The 16,929-nt window shown below is 36.1% G+C and overlaps 1 protein-coding gene across 1 annotated transcript in view; it reads right to left on the reverse strand.

Moving 5' to 3' along the window:
• The window catches only part of slc16a2 (solute carrier family 16 member 2), a 54,417-nt gene extending 40,487 nt beyond the window's left edge, over positions 1-13,930 (reverse strand). The window contains exon 1 of the mRNA XM_051127320.1: positions 12,868-13,930. Within this exon, the coding sequence (XP_050983277.1) occupies positions 12,868-13,273 (406 nt within the window). The 5' untranslated portion in view covers positions 13,274-13,930. The remainder of the gene's footprint in view (positions 1-12,867) is intronic.
• Between the last annotated feature and the right edge of the window lie 2,999 nt (positions 13,931-16,929).

Below are 16,929 nucleotides of genomic sequence, written 5' to 3' on the forward strand. Positions count from 1 at the left end.
GCACTTTTTAAAAGCATACTTAATAGCCATGAAAGTATCTTTCTTTAAAGGAGAAGTCCACTTCCAAAACAAAGATTCACATATAATGTACTCACCCTATTGTCATCCAAGATGTTAATGTCTTTCTTTCTTCAGTGGTAAAGAAACTATGTTTTTTGAGTTAAACATTTCAGGATTTTTCTCCATATAATGGACTGATATGGTGCCCCGATTTTGAACTTCCAAAATGCAGTTTAAATGTGGCTTCAAATGATCCCAAATGCAGTTGTAAAAAAATACAAATTAAAAAATACACTCGTCTTGCCTTGCTCTCGTTGAACTCTGTGAATTCCGGCTCAAGACAGTTAGGGTATGTCGAAAAGTTGAGGGAGAACATGAGATGGGAGTTTTTCGACATACCCTAACTGTCATGAATCAGAAAAAAACAGTCCAGGCAGAGTAAGACAAGATGAGCGTTTGGCATTAAAAAAAATATATAAACTGTATTATTTTAATGAAAATAATCGATCAGATTATGCTAGATAAGACCCTTCTTCTTTCTCTTTACAACTGCATTTGGGATCGTTTGAAGCCACATTTAAACTGCATTTTGGAAGTTCAAAATCGGGGCACCATATCAGTCCATTATTTGAAGAAAAATGCTGAAATCTTTTCCTCAAAAAACAATTTCTTTACGACTGAAGAAAGAAAGACATGAACATCTGGGAGTCCTAGATTATGATTTTACTTTTTTAACTTTAGTTAGTGTGTAATGATGCTGTTTGATCATAAACAACATCTGTAAACTTACTATGCTCAAAGTTCAATGCAAAGGGAGATATTTTCTTTTACAGAATTTGCTTTTTAAGGCCTACAACAAATGGCTGGTTGGTACTACAACGAGCTTCTAAAATTCACATAAACCCCACCCCCAGGAACATGCAACAGAGGGGATGAGGCCATATCAGAGCGCATGCAACTACCCAAAATTGTAAGGGGCGTGATGCTTCCAGACAACGTGCACTAGCGAATCACAACATATTGGGACAGCCAACCAATCTGAAACCAATGCATATTTCTAAAGAGGAAAAAAAAAATGAAAATAGCCTTTGAAAATAGTTAATTTACCACCTCTTCAATATGCCTTAATATTATATTATAAGTAAGCACAGCTGATGATTTGGATTTGTAGTGCACATTCAATACAGTTATGTGCGCTTCTTTGTTGCAAGCGTATAGATTTTTTACATTTTGTGAAATTTCATGTAAAATTGATCTCCACGATACTACAGTAGGATAAAGAGCATTGCTATGCAGATGCTAAGAAGTCATTTCTAGCACGTTGTGGTGTTTTTTTGTGTGGCCGTGTCAAGACAGAGTGTGTCACACCATATGACCCCATTGCAGCCCATGCGGCTGACAGCTGAGACAGACCACTGAAAAACAAGAGCAGACACACGGTTCTCTCCTGTCACCCTCTGACTGATTTTGTAAGCAACGGCTTCTATTTGTTTACATTTTTCCCGGATGAAAAAGGCTTGAAAAATAAACCAGAGAAACCCAAAACTGCCAAAAAAGGAACACAGCTACAGTTTATGAACTTGTCAACCATTCTTTCTACCTCTAACCTCCCCTCACCTTCCCTTTCAATTCTCCAATTCTACAAAAAGCATAGCATTTGCCTACTATTAATGTCTAATGTCAATGTCTAAGCATAATTTTTTAAATGTCAAAGATCTTAGTTATTTTTTATAAAAAATAAAATCAACATAATAAATGTGCCTCATTGTTAAAATCAATTTTTCTAGGAAGAAAATGAATGGGATTTTATTTTAGGAAGTCGACTCTTGCCTCTGTTACTCTATTTCACTTATGCCAGACTCCTCTGCTTTTCATTATATCACTCTCTCATTCTCTCTCTCCTTTGTTCCAAATCACCCAGTCCTAATTCTCACTAATGAGTTTGCTCCACATGTTTTATTATTGGATCATTTGTTAAATGAGGTAGAGAAAGACAGAAAGGACAGCAATGAAAGCCGTTTCCATCTAGAACATAAATAAAAGAGGGAAGAGAAGAGAGAAAACAAGGAAACGAGTGACCCACTAACACTGACAGATGCTCTTTGACAGATTGTGGATAAAGACACTCAGCCGCGGGGAAGCACGGATCACTCTCTCTGTACGTCCCTTTCTTCCTCCTACATGCGTTATTCCCTCGGTTTTCTCTCTCTCTCTCTGTTCATATCCATCCGTCCTTACAAGACCCCTCATGTCTATCTGTCACAGTGAATCTAGGAAAACCCGTCAAGAACACATCCGGGTCATAAGTCACAGCAAATCTAAAGAAAAAGCAAAAAACTGTAAAACAATTTACATGTAATGACAGAATTTGGTGTATTTCCTTTAATTTATGGTATTTCAATAATGAGAACCAAACTGAGAATATAACCTGTGTATAAAAATAACCTTAAAGGAGAAGTCTACTTTCAGAACAACAATTTACAGATAATTTACTCACACTCTTGTTATCCAAGATGTTCATGTCTTTCTTTCTTCAGTCGTAAAGAAATTATGTTTTTTGAGTTAAACATTTCAGGATTTTTCTCCATATAATGGACTGATTTGGTGCCCCGATTTTGAACTTCCAAAATGCAGTTTAAATGCGGCTTCAAACAATCCCAAATGTGGTTGTAAACAATCCCATCCGAGGAAGAAGGGTCTTATCTAGCAAAATAATCGGTTATTTTCATAAAAATAATACAATACATACTTTTCAATGTCAAAAGTCCTGACTGTCAGGGTTTGGACTTTTGTTTCCATGTTTTCCCCCTAGCCTTAGTTCCTGTTTCTCCATATTTGGTTCTGTTCCTGTTCTTGTTTGGTTAATTCATTACTCCTCCACCTGTTCCTAATTATCCTGTGTATTTTAGTTCTTTCCTGTTTAGTTCTCCCTCATCTGGTCTACAAGTTTCATACGTGTGTTTTCCCTGTTCTTGTGTTTTTGGTTTTCTTTATTAAATTCTATGTAAATTTATTTCTACATCTCCTACGTCCCTCCCTCCATCAACGTACTGTTACACAGACATAGCAATAAGAATTTGAAGGTTAAATATGATTAATCACAATAAAAATGCTACTTACAAAAAGGACTTTACAACAGGCCTAATTTTCTTTCTGCAAAATGATAAAATAATACAAATTTCTTCATGTATATTTTAACTGCAAAAGCTGTAACTGTAAAAGCAACTTTTGAATTTCTATAAAAATCAAGGAAACTTAAATGCAAAGGGCATTTGTGAACTACAAAAGCATATACAACATAACAAAAGATAAAAAGACCTTTAGGTCACCACTGCTTTGCATGTTCTCCACAAAGAGCAGGACACAAACTGAGGCGGTTGTGCTATATTACCTGCATAGCTAACTAGTTACAATTGAAACAAAACCCTTTTAGCAGCGTTTAGCCTGAGTAAACCGATTATCTCTTCTAGTGGCGCAAAGTCCGATTCATTTCCGCGAACCGTTTCTTTTTCGGACATTTCGGCTCACTGAACCGGTTCAAAAAGCCGATTCATCGGTTCCTGACGCCGTCAAACAATGATGTCGCTATACGCTTCTCCTTTCTAACAGTAAAACATTCAAATAAAGTAATTTGTGTCAACACATATTAAAACATTAAAATACAAAATATTGTGCGAACGCAAATAGCTGACTATGGCCTTTTATTCACTAAAGTCAATGGTATTTGTGGTCACAGTTTCATTGTGGTCAGTGAAACAGCTTGTAAACTATAGCATCAAGTAACGCCATTACATTTACCTCAGGAAAGTACATACAATGTCCATAAAGTCATTAGTTACCTTAAAAAAATCTGTAGAGATGAGCACTTGCTAAATATATGCAGTATATTACATACATATGTTATATTTGTACATAACCTGTGTCTTTATTATTTAATCTAGCCTAAACCTGTTTTTATTACAGCCACTGTTTAAATGTTTATATTTAAAAAAAAAATTGGAGCCTGGAACATAATAATGTAACTAAAAAGTTGAAAAATAACTGTGGTGCATCACTATTTAAAATGCTATCTTTATTGTTATTGTAAGAACAGCTGCAGTCATACTGTAACTTGAATGTGTGAGGCTTCCGGTGTTGCTTCTGGATATTTTTAGCTGTACAACAAAACAAAAGTCAGTTATGAAACTTGATATTGTAAACTGGTAGGCCCTATTTCTTATCATATATTACTTTATTATCGTAATCATGAACACTGATTTACAGCGCAAATATTTTTACTGTCTACTGCATAAGCCTATCATTCTACTAGATATATTTACCCAAAGCGGCTAATGAATAGCAGGTCTCAGAAAATAGGTTACTTCTGCATTGCAAAATAGTGCTAGAATCAGTGTATTACCTCATATCTCTACACAACTTAATTCAGCAAAATGAGAGAAAAGGTGTACTGTATTTAATACTGTAATGAATACAATATCAAAAGGAAAAGCACAGGAAATGTTTAATTAAATCGATTTATATGTTCAGATTTTTAAATGAATGCTGTGAATTACTTTCACTCCAATTCAGATGTATTCACAATTCAAACCCTCCTGGGTCACTGACACGCAGCGTTCAGATCCAAAGTGGATTGCTTTATAGCAACTGAGAAATCTGGCTCTGATCCATCCCTTCTGTCCTGTGCAGTGAAAAATTGACTTAAACATCTATGGCTAAATACAGTATATGAATATGTGAACAGCTGACAGTCATAATCATGTTACATGTGCGAAAGCAGGAGGAGAAACATTTCTCATCTTTGCCTCTGGGTTTTCAGCAAAGCAAATATCAGCAGCTGAGACAGAGCGTTCCTTCAATCCAGCCAAAAAATGATTGTGTGCCTCAGCTCAGTCAGCTCGCACATACAATCCCCATCTGCACATATTGAGGGGAAAAATCTCTAATCAGCAAATGACAGATTCAGACACACTCATCTGGCAGCAAATCTGTGAAGCTGGCACCCTTCATCTGCACTATCACACTGCTGAGTTGTGTGAACATGTGCCGTGACCATTAGCAAAAAAAGACGGATTGCTAATCTAGGTATGGCACTAGAGTTTAAACAGATTGAGATGTTTTATATTAATACATGGAAGATGTTCTCAAAGGGCAATATTTAATTTTTTCTTTCTATAGGGATTTTCCAGCAAAAAATACATCTACATACAAATATTCCTTCAGACTGGGGCTATTATAGTTAAATAAACTAGCATGAAAAATATATTCATTACTTAAAATAAAATATGAAAAACCTAAACATTTTGCCAAGGCAACATTTCTTATTATATGTTATCATGTTTAACCTGATGTACTAAAATAATAAAACAATTAAAAAAACCCCATTTTCATTACATGAAATATAATTAACATTTCTTATAATTTAGTTTAAACCTGATGTACTAAAATAACTAAAATAAATATAAATAAATAAATAACATAGACATATTAAATACTAAATTAAATAGTAAAAATGAGAAAAACATTCACAACAAAATCACTAAAAAATGTGAATTAAAATAAAACAGAAAATAAAAATAAAAAATAAAAGCTGAAATTATTAATAAAAACCTATAATACATACTATAATAACACTACTTCAGACATATTTTAAAATTACTAAAATATACAGCTGTAAACAGCAATTACGCATTAAAAAACACCTGGTGTGCAATGATGCATAGCAAGCTTTATGTCAATATATCAAAACGCTTCACCCTTGCTTTAAAATGTATTGCTGTGTCACAAATTGTTTGGTCTATCAAAGGGATTTGAATAACTTCTGACCAGCTTGATCTGAAGATTATCTGACACTATAGTGGAAAGTCCAGTTGAGTTAAAAGAAACAGCATTAATCAGAAGGAAAAATCTGGGTCATTTGGTTTGAGTTACAGTACCTTGCGAAAGTATTCATACCCCTTCTTTCATCCTCCCCCCACGTTTTGTTACGTTGCTGCCTTTTGCTAAACTGCTTTAAATCACTTTATTTCCACATCAGTCTACACTCCATACACCATAATGGCAAAGCAAAAAACAGGTTTTAAACAATTTTGCAAATGTATTAAAAATTAAAAACCTAAATGATTTAATTGCATATGTATTCATACCCTTATCTGGAACACTTCAAATTTATCTCAGGAGCATTCATATTGCTTATAGATGTTACTACACTTTGAGTGAAGTTAACCTGTGGAAAATTCTATTGAAACCAAAAACACACGTCTTAATAAAAAATGCATATCAGAGCAAAAACCAAGCCCTGAGGTAAAAAAAAATAATAATACCTGCCTGTAGAGCTCAGAGATAGGATTGCAGATCTGGGGAAGAGTTTAGAAAAAAATCTGCTGCATTGAAGGTTAACAGAAGCATGTAGTCTCTAAATGGAAGAAGTTTGAAACAACTAGGAATCTTCTTAGAGCTGGCCTCCTGGCTGAAATGAGCAATTGATGGAGAAGGGCCTTGGTTAGACTGGTGACCAAGATCCTGATGGTTACTCTAGTTGAGCTCCACAATCATATATGCAGATGGGAGAAACTTAGAGGAAGACAAACATCACTGAAACACTCCACCAATCTGGGCTTATGGCGGTGTGGCCAAACTCAATCATCAGTGAAGACATATGAAAACACACTTGGGATTTGCAAAACAGCACCTAAAGGACCCTCAGACTGTGAGAAACAAGACTGTCTGGTCTGATGAACCTCAATTCCAAGCATCATGTTTGAAGGAAACCAAGCACTGCTCATCACCTGCAGAGTACCATCCCAAAAATAAAGTGTGCTGGTTGCAGCCTCATGCCGTGGGGTTGTTTTTCAGCAGCAGGGACTGAGGGACTCGTCAGAGTAGAAGAAAAGCTTGATGCACCAAAATATTGAAATACCCAGATCAAAGCATTCAGAACCTCAGACAGGGCAGAAGGTTTACCTTCCAATAGGACAATGACCCTAAGCACACAGAAAGAGTGGCTTATAGACAATTCTGTGAATGACCTTCAGTGGCCCAGCAAGAGCATAGGCTTGAACCCAAACAAATAATTCTGGAGAAACCTGAAAATGTGTGTCTGCCCCCATCCAAGCTGACAGAGCTTGAGAGGTGAAGAGGTGAGGTGAAGAATGGCGGATAATTGCCATATGTTGGTGTGCAAATCTTGTTGCATCATACCTAAAAAGACTTGAGGCTGTAAAGGTGCTTCAGCTAAGTGCTCCGTTAAGGGTATGAATACTTATGCAATGTACCCATTTCAGTTTTTTAATAAGACAGTTCTGTTTTTGCTTGTCGTTATAGCGCATGGAGTGTAGACTTATGTGGGGAAAAAAGTAATTCAAAGCAGTTCAACATAAGGCAGCAACATAAAACGTGAAAAAAAAAAAATGAAGGGTTATAAATACTTTCGCAATGCACTGTATAAGCTAAAATGTACTCAAACATTTAAACTGGTGGAAGCACTACAGAGTGCTTCTAGTTGCTTAAAAATAAGCAAATGAACAGAAACAATAGGTGAATTTGCTCTATTGTTGCTTGACCCATCAGTCAAACATATTCACAGACTGGCTGTCTCTGAGTGTGTCCTGGATACACTAGTGTTAACCAGTGCTCGAAAACTATCAGTTACATGCCAGACGGCCAATGAACGCTTTCACCTTTCACCAACACTTGTCTACTGTTCTCAGTCCTTCAACTCATTTCACCTGTGCTTCAAGAAAAGGCCGTTTCACTGAGTTTTCACTGAGTTTGAGTGCTCAGACTTGTTTGACACAGAATTTAACATTTTAAACTGGAAGTGAAAAAAAAATCTTTCTTTAAGTCTACAAAGCCAAACTCTCTCTAAACAAGTATGTGCTCCAGAGAGAGCGAGCAGAAACAGAGCAGAGAGCATTTGAGTTCATGCGCTCCAGATATATACATATAGGTAACTTGAGCTGAGTCTATGCAGTACCGGCAGTCCTTCTGTATGCGCGCGTGTATGGGCACATAAGGAGATATAGCGAGGAACACAAAGAGAAAGAGAGGGAGGGAAAAAAAGACATTCGGGAAACTGCAGGTGTGTATAAGGTGACGTAAACTACAGCTGAATGCCAGTTAAAGGTCAATGACGTCATGCTTATTTTGGCATCTGCATTTTTAATGTTTTTTTTTAAATGAATAGATAGAATTTCATCAGACAGTGATCTAAATACAACTCTTACATGACAAACATGTTTTCAGTTTCAGAAAAAAAATTAATTTTGATATTTTGCAACAAACTGAAATAACTAAGAAAAAAATGTACAAATGTTTTAATGAATTTTAACACTCACATACATATATTCTCATTATTTTCAATTACAATAACAATCTTTAGAGTAATTGACAATTATTTTACCATATATATATATATATATATATATATATATATATAAGGAATTTTAAAGAGACAGGGTACAATAAATAATGTTAAATAATGTACATAATTGTCTGTTCAAATTGGATCTGTCACACACACACACAAACACATATACACACAGATACATATAGAGGATTTGCACTTTCATCACGGTTTGGTCAGTTACCCAGATGCACGGCCACATTAGAGTTCTCGGATGTAAACAACAGCATTGATTGCACGGTTAATGTACTATTAAATGCATTGCTCTGCTAATTTATGCTGTCTAAACCATGGAATAAACATATGGAAGCTGCTAAATCATATCGAGAAGGACTTAGTAAGCAGAAAAGGGCACAATATTGAGACAAACTAAAGTTAATAGGTGGTAAAGATACATACAAGCAGCATTCATTAAGATATTAGCCTAATATTTCACCTACCTGACCGGAAATGATAAGAACAAACACGAATGTTGTCAAGTTTCTTGCTCTGGAAATCCTGGTTCTGTTTGGCCAACCACAAACGCCTTTTGTTCCTAAGACTAAGAGTTTTTTGCACTCTTCTCCTTGATTTGTTAAAACTTTTAGCAGTCTGTAGTACTCCAAATGTTTTTTTTCTGGTCCGACTGATTAGCACAGCCGAAAACATGACAAAATAATTGGCCATTTTCAGCAGCAATAATCAGCAAAATATGCAAGTTTTGTTCGGTTCAGTGGCATTGTTTACATTCAGTACCACTAATATGGCTGAGCGTTGTGACAACACACCATATGTGTGTACATCTATATACATTCATTTAAATGTCCGCTGAGGAAAGCGATATCTTTGTCATAATATCCTTTCATTTGTTAAGAGTGATTTTCAATGAAAGCGCTGCTCTGTCTTACAAGCTGTTGTGAAAAAAAATAACTTCCTTGTTTACAACCCCATTTCAGTCTCTTTCAGTATAAAAGTCTTTACAGCTGACTCTCGTCACCATCTAATGGCGAAATAATGTAACTAAAAACACCATCGTAAACACACAAACTTTTATTAAATACTAATGTTATTTATATAAAATATCATTTATTGAATAACAACATTTAAAAAAGAACAGCCATCATAAAAGTTGCTAGGCAATTCAGTCAAAAGTGCAAAGGCAGCACTCTGATATACAGCATTCAAGTTACATAAAATATAACATGATGAGATTTTGCACTTAAGCTGCCAAACCTATTTGCTCTGGAACAAACAGATTAATGAGACCAAAGACCATTAGATTTACCCCAAACCAGCTCCATTAAATCAGACCTATCTAAAAGAATACAAAAATCAAGCCATCCATTGCAAAATGACCTGAAATGTTTCAAAGTTTATGTTTTTCCCAACTGAGACAGAGCTGCTTTTGTGTTAACCGGCATGTAAAGTTGTGTGGGAGTGTCTGTTGTAATCCCCTATTGAGATTAAACATAACTGTTGTGTTGTGCGTGTTGGGACAGGCTGAACCATGTGAGCGAGACAGGGGGACGCAGGACACGCCCCTTTAAGGTCTGCGTGATCCCATACTATCCATGAGCCCCTCACCGACCAATCAAATCCCTATTACACGCCCACATCATAGCCATCGCAGCAGATTAAACAAAGGGCCGTCATGCAGAGAGACAGAATGAGAACGACAGAGTAGGAGAATTTTATTAGAAATCCTCAGTGTTGTGAAACAACCTCGTTGGCTGTGAAGGAAAGATTTTAACATTTGAAATGTATGTAAGTGTAAAAACTGAAGGGATATTTCGCCCAAAAATGAAAATTCTATCATTAACTCATCCTTGTGTCGTTCCAAACCTGTAACATCGTCGTTCATCTTCAGAACACAAATTAAAATATTTTTAATGAAATCTGAGAGCTCCCTGGCCCTGCATAGACAGCAACGCAACAGGGCCCAGAAAGGTAGAAAGGACATTGTTCAAATGTCACAAAATTAATTTATTAATCTTAAATTCCTTTTTCTAAATGCATTGACCCAGAAAACTGAATCAGGCCTTAAAGTAGAAAGAGACGGAACACACAAACACACTCACAACAGGCACTGTCACAAATAATTCATGCACATATTTTCATTCTTCACATTACCACTTCATAAAACACAAGGGAGAAACAAACGAACGCACTTTCTCCATAATGCTCATTAGTACTCTCCTCAAACCACTCATTTGTCCTCCTGTGGGCCTGATTTTATTAATATTCAGATGTAAACATCAAATAATGATGTTGTACTGCAAAGTGGGAGTCGGAACATTAAAACTAACTGAGCTTTTACAGCGTGCTGGCAGTAAAAATCGAGCTCAGCATGGAAGACAGATGGCGATTTCCTGAACAACAACCAGAGGCCTGCAAGACATTTACGAGATTATTAGCATGTGGACTCGTCTTGTTTTCTCTCACGTTGGCTCGGGCAGAGGATCAGAAGTGAGCTCAGGGGTTGTCGGGTACATTTACAGGTTCAGGAGGGTTCGCGACAGATACTGCTTTCGACTGCATTGAGAACTGAATTGATTGCTTGGTCTGGTTTGCACAATGTGGGGGCTGCTAACACGCTGTATTATCATACCAGTGCACAGCATATGGACGATGTATTATAAATGACTGGGAAAATGCAAATGATTAAACATCAGCACGAGAACTTTTCACTGTTTGCTTCACATCGCTGGTCTGTGTTTATGAGAAACGTGCGGATACATTAAGGATTTGTCTGACCTGTGAGCATGCAGTGAGAAATGAAAAGCCTGGATGAGAGCGAGCAATTACAAAACGCTTTGAGCAGTGAAATTGCTGCTACTGTACAATTGCAATGACCAGAATAAAACTTTTTGTAATAATAACCAGAAATTCAGTTTCTAATGAGTTAATGTTATGAGCTAATGAACAATGCCCAAGGCTGCTTCTAAGATGTTTTTTTTTTTTTAGAGTGAATGAAAACAGTTCTTTTTAGGTGAATCAATAAAGGGAATAAGTTGGATTTTCAAGACTTATGAGAAACAGCTGCACCAAGTACATGACCCTTATTTATAGTAAGTAAAATAAAATGATGTTATCAGATACCATCAGTAATGTTCTGGTTTGATATATTTGATATATACATGACAGGTCTAAAGTTTCAAATAATTACGATTTTTAATGTTTTTGAGAAGACGTCTTTTATGCTCACCAAGGCTACATTTATTTGTTTAAAAACACAGGAAAAAGAGTAAAACGGTGAAATATTATTACTATTTAAAAGAGCTGCTTTCTATGTAAATATATTCCAAACTGTAATTTATTCCTGTAATGCAAAGCTGAATTTTCAGCATCATTACTCCAGTCTTCAGTGTCACACGATCCTTCAGAAATCATTCTAATATGCTGATATTTCCTGGAATTTTGGTGTATTTTTTTTTTAAAGGAAGAAATTAATAGGCTACTTATATACAAATATGCAGTGCTGTCAAACGATTAATCGCGATTAATCACATCTAAAATAAAATGTTTTGTTTACACAATATATGTATGCGTACTGTGTATTTTTATTATGTATATATAAATACACACACATACAGTATATATTTTTAAAAAATTTATATTCATTTACATTATTATATTCATTTAATTTATATTATATATAAATATATCTAATATATAAACAACATATTTTTCTTAAATGTATACGTGCATGTCTGTAATGTGTGTATTAAGAAATATACACAGTACACACACATATATTATGTAAACAAAAATTTATTTTAGATGCGATTAATCGCAAATAATCGTTTGACAGCATAACTAAGCATCAGTAATTGGTAATAACTGTGCACCAAATCAGCATATTATAATAAGAATATATAATAATATAAAAAGAATATATAATAAGAAACTGATAATAATATTTAATGTTTCTTGTGCAGCAAATCAGCATATTGACTGATTTTTTATTTTTTGCAGAAAATTAAGCTTGGAATCATAGGAATAAATTAAATTTAAGATATTTTCCCATATTTTAAATTACAATAGTTGCAACAGTTTTACTGTTAATACTGTATTTTTTGATCAATAAATGCAGCCTTAGTAAGCATAAAATACATTTTAATTATTCCACACTTTGGACCACCAGTATATTTTTGTCTTCAGAAATTCTCTTTTGTTCCAATAAAAAATAAATATCCGACTTTTGTGATGACATAAGTAATCAAATGATGCTATCCTTTTATTTTGCCCCCAAAAATTCTCCTGTGTTTTCCCAGTAGCTGATATGGGAGCAGGTGTCAGTGTGTGATGTTAGTGGGCGTCTCCCTCTGTCTTTGGCGGGTCCAGAGAGCAGCTTGAGGCGGCTGCCACCAGACTCTGGGGCTCTAAAGATCAGGTATGATCCCTTAAGCCTCTCAGGATCAAGTGTGCCTGGAATCTCCTTTCACCTCACACTTCCAACACTTAGTGAAACACTAAAACACACTCACCCACTTTAAACTGAGACGCATGGTCCGTCGGCTCCTGATGGTCTTTCACCAGCATCATGTGCAGAATCCCGAATGAGTTCTGGATGCCGAAAATCGAGCCGTTGCACCATGTAGCGGCGAACACCACGACCCAGCCGAAGCCTCCCTCAGGGGGAACGAACCCCGGACCCGGGTGTGCGCCGGGCGGCGGCGTCTCCGGACGCTTGTCCGGGCAGCCGGTTTGTATCAGCTGCACCGTGCTGTCCTCCGGGGCGAGTTTACGCTCCGGTTCCTCGTACTCCCGCGGGTCTTTGTGCTCCATTGCAGAGCCTTCAGTATGTCCAGCCTGCGGTTCAGTGGTCGATTCTTCCGAGTCGGGTGTCCCACTGGCTACTCCTGCAGTGTTTTCATCGCTTTCTGGGTGCATCCTATACCGAACGGATGCAGATGTGTTTCCAGAATAACTATTTTATCATAAGCTTACGAACGAGTGGAAAGAAGAATAGAAATAAATCCCCTCAAGATCTGAAACTAAGTCAATCTCGTGTCACTTTGCATGGATGATCACTCATAATCCGATCGATAATGCCCAAATCCTGTTATGAGAGATCACTCTTCATAATAAAGCAGCAGCAGGACTTCCAGCAAACTGAGGAGAACACAGTAAGCGCGCGCTTTAAACCGAGTCCAAAGCTCTTTGCTCTCGGTTCACATCCCTTTTATCGTGCACCGACTCCTCCTCTATCATTTGTTGAATATTTACACCGGATCCCGGTGGGCTGCTGCTCAGCTCAGCTCACTTTTGCACTGTGTAACAGTGAAGCGTTCCGAAACGTTCCGAAACGCTCATTCTGCGAGAGCTACAATGTAACTATTCAACGTTCTATACATTATCGCCATCCTGCAGAAGTTACAACATAACATTTAAACGTTCTAAACAACGCGAGTGCGACAATGTATCAATTAAACGTTCTAAAAATAACAGCAACTCGCATTCTGCGAATGTCACAATGCAACAATGAAGCGTTCTAAAGAACAATGCAGTGTAGCAGTTCCAGTAAACAATCTCCACTGAGCAGATCCCGCTGGAGGAACGGATTTAAAATTCCACCGGCGCAGGATTACGGAAAGAACCGGATACCGGAGACCACCCCCTCCTCTGTGGCTTCAGCCCGTCCCGCAATTGGCCTGAAACAAGGAAGCGCGCGAGAAACTGTATTTATGACGCGAGGAGAGCGGATTTACAGTCTTATAGCTGCCTCCTGACACATTTACAACCAGTGAACGGATGAAACCGAGAGCATCCGGTGAGAATTGCATTTGATTTCCCGGCCGGTGTCGTTGCATTTGCAATAGCAAGTGCACAATCGATTAATGCTAGTCATAAATCAGACAGTTCCAGATTGGAAATGGGTCAAGGGCATCGTTTTGAACGCTCTCCGGGATCGCGGATGACAGTTTGGTCGGCGTGGAATCGGTGCATATAGAGGCGTGTTTGGGAAGCCATGGCGGGTTATTATGGTATGGAGTGGGAGGATCCGTGACGCGCTTCCCTGTACAGTAATGCCTCTAATGTGACCAGAGGGACACATCCACACATCCTTCCATACATAGGCCCGTGCGTGCTTCCCTAATATCGCGCTTTTACATTAGACAGATGATTTTAGCCGGACTCAACTGAAAATGTTTTAACTATACATACGTGCTTTCGAAATCGCAACGCTCTTTCAGTTGCACTATAGTATCGTGTTTTGGTAATGCAACACCAAGGGTGTAGAAGTTCATTTAATATGTGATCATCTTGCATATTTTGCTTGCATATACTGACACCATACGCGTCCTCTCCAGCTGTTTTCTTTGGTTAATATGCAGTGTGTTAATTATGTTTGAGTGATTTTATAAATCACAGGTGCGTGTTATGTATCAGTTCAGATCGCAATGAGCGCTCCTGACCACTAGAGTGCAGAACAGATCAATATATGAGCCCTGATGAAACGCATTAACAGGCCACAACCTTTCCAAATAATCCGAATGAATAATATTAGTGGAAGTGCTTTATGAAAGCTTTTGCAATGTAACAACATACAATGGTTGTCATTAAATTATTTGATCAGCAAATAAACTGCTGTTAAAGTCCTTTTGACTTCATATTTTGTATGCAAGCGACCAAACTCAAGAACCAAAATCTTTTATTAGCTGAGATTATTTAATTATGTCTGCCCGTAACATTTCTTTGTAATGTATGTTTAAATATATTTCGTAAATTAATATATATTATAAATATTATATTTTATTGTGCATGTATGGTAAATATTTTTTATTAAAAACATAATATTAAATATTATAAATATATATTTTATCCATTTATGCATTTAGCAGACATGTTGAACAGTAAGATTTAAATGTTTTTTTTTTTTAAAGAAGTCTCTCCTGCTCACCAAGCCTGCATTTATTTGATTAAAAGTACAGCAAAAACAGTACAATTTTGAAATATTTTTACTATTTAAAAAACTGCTATTTAAATATATTTTATTTAAAATGTAATTTCTTCCTGTGATCAAAGCTAAATTTTCAGCATCATTACTCCAGTCTTCAGTGTCATGATCCTTCAGCTAGAAATCATTCTAATATGCTGATTTGCTGTTCAAGAAACATTTTTTTTATTATTATTATCAATATTAAAACAGTTATAAAACAGTATTTTTTTTTCAGAAATATCCAAAAATCAGCATTTATTTGAAATAAAAAAGCTTTCTGTAACATTATACACTATACCATTTGAAAGTCAGTATATATTTTTTTTACTTTTATTTAGCAAGAATGCATTAAATTGATCAAAAGTGATTTCAAGATTTCTATTTCAGATAAATGCTGTTCTTGTGAACTTTCTATTCATCAAAGAATCCTGATTCTACTCAGCTGTTTTTGACATAATAATAATAATAATAAATGTTTTTTGAGCAGCAAATTGGAATATTAGAATGATTTCTGAAGGATTGTGTGACTGGAGTAATGATGCTAAAAATTCAGATTTCAAATCAGGAATAAATTACATTTTAAAATATTTTAAAATAGAAAACAGGTGTAACTGAAAAGCAGAATTTCACAGAAGTGTGTTTGGATCTTAAATAAAACAACTATAAAACTTTGGAATGGGGAAGAACTCAGTGTGTGAACTTAGAACTGCATCTAGATTTTTCCCTTATTTCTGTTTTTAATACAGTTTAATATGCACAGACTTCTATGTAAAAAGATAAAAAAAATAATAATAATATAAGAAAGGCATATTTAAATTAAAACTGATTTTTTTCCACAGAAAACTGAAGAGTCTTGTCTGTGAATGCTAATAATCCACAAACTCAGGAACACTGTAAGTGAACATGTACTTTTAATGAAGAATGTCATCCAAGAATATGTGATAACAGAAAAAAACATTGAGTTGTTGGAAATCTATCTGGGTCAGGATGTCATATTAATGGAGTTCATTCAATCAATAAAACATGCTTTTTAAAAATCAACATCTACGTGATAACTTTTCAAAAGAGTTTGTGCTTATTCATTGTATTTTTAGCTCAGATGATGTAAAGAAACAAATAAAGCATTTAACATGAGTGACGGCTCATTATCACGGGATTATCGATACACACAGCCGTGAGTTAGTGCTTGTGCTGGATCATTTATTCATAGATCTGTGGGTGGATGTGTTAGTAATTCATGAGGGAAGTTCTGAGAACAGCATTGCTTTACGGGGAACAATAACATTTTCAAAGTCTCCTGTTACATAAAGATCTGAAGCATTTAAACAAATGTAAGAACTGCTAAAGTTTATAAAGTCTGTTCACCTGTCTGTCTATCTATCTATCTATCTATCTATCTATCTATCTATCTATCTATCTGTCTATCTATCTTTCTATCTTTCTTTCTATCTATCTATCTATATATCTATCTAGCTATCTATCTGTCTCTCCATCCATCCATCACCTAACTGTCTGTCTGTCTGTCCGTCCGTTTCCTGTCCGCCCGTCCATCTATCATCTATATGTGTATCTGTCTATCTATCTTTCTGTTCATCTATCCATCATT

The sequence above is a fragment of the Labeo rohita genome, chromosome 14, assembly GCF_022985175.1.
Source record: "Labeo rohita strain BAU-BD-2019 chromosome 14, IGBB_LRoh.1.0, whole genome shotgun sequence".
NCBI classification, from domain to species: domain Eukaryota; kingdom Metazoa; phylum Chordata; class Actinopteri; order Cypriniformes; family Cyprinidae; genus Labeo; species Labeo rohita.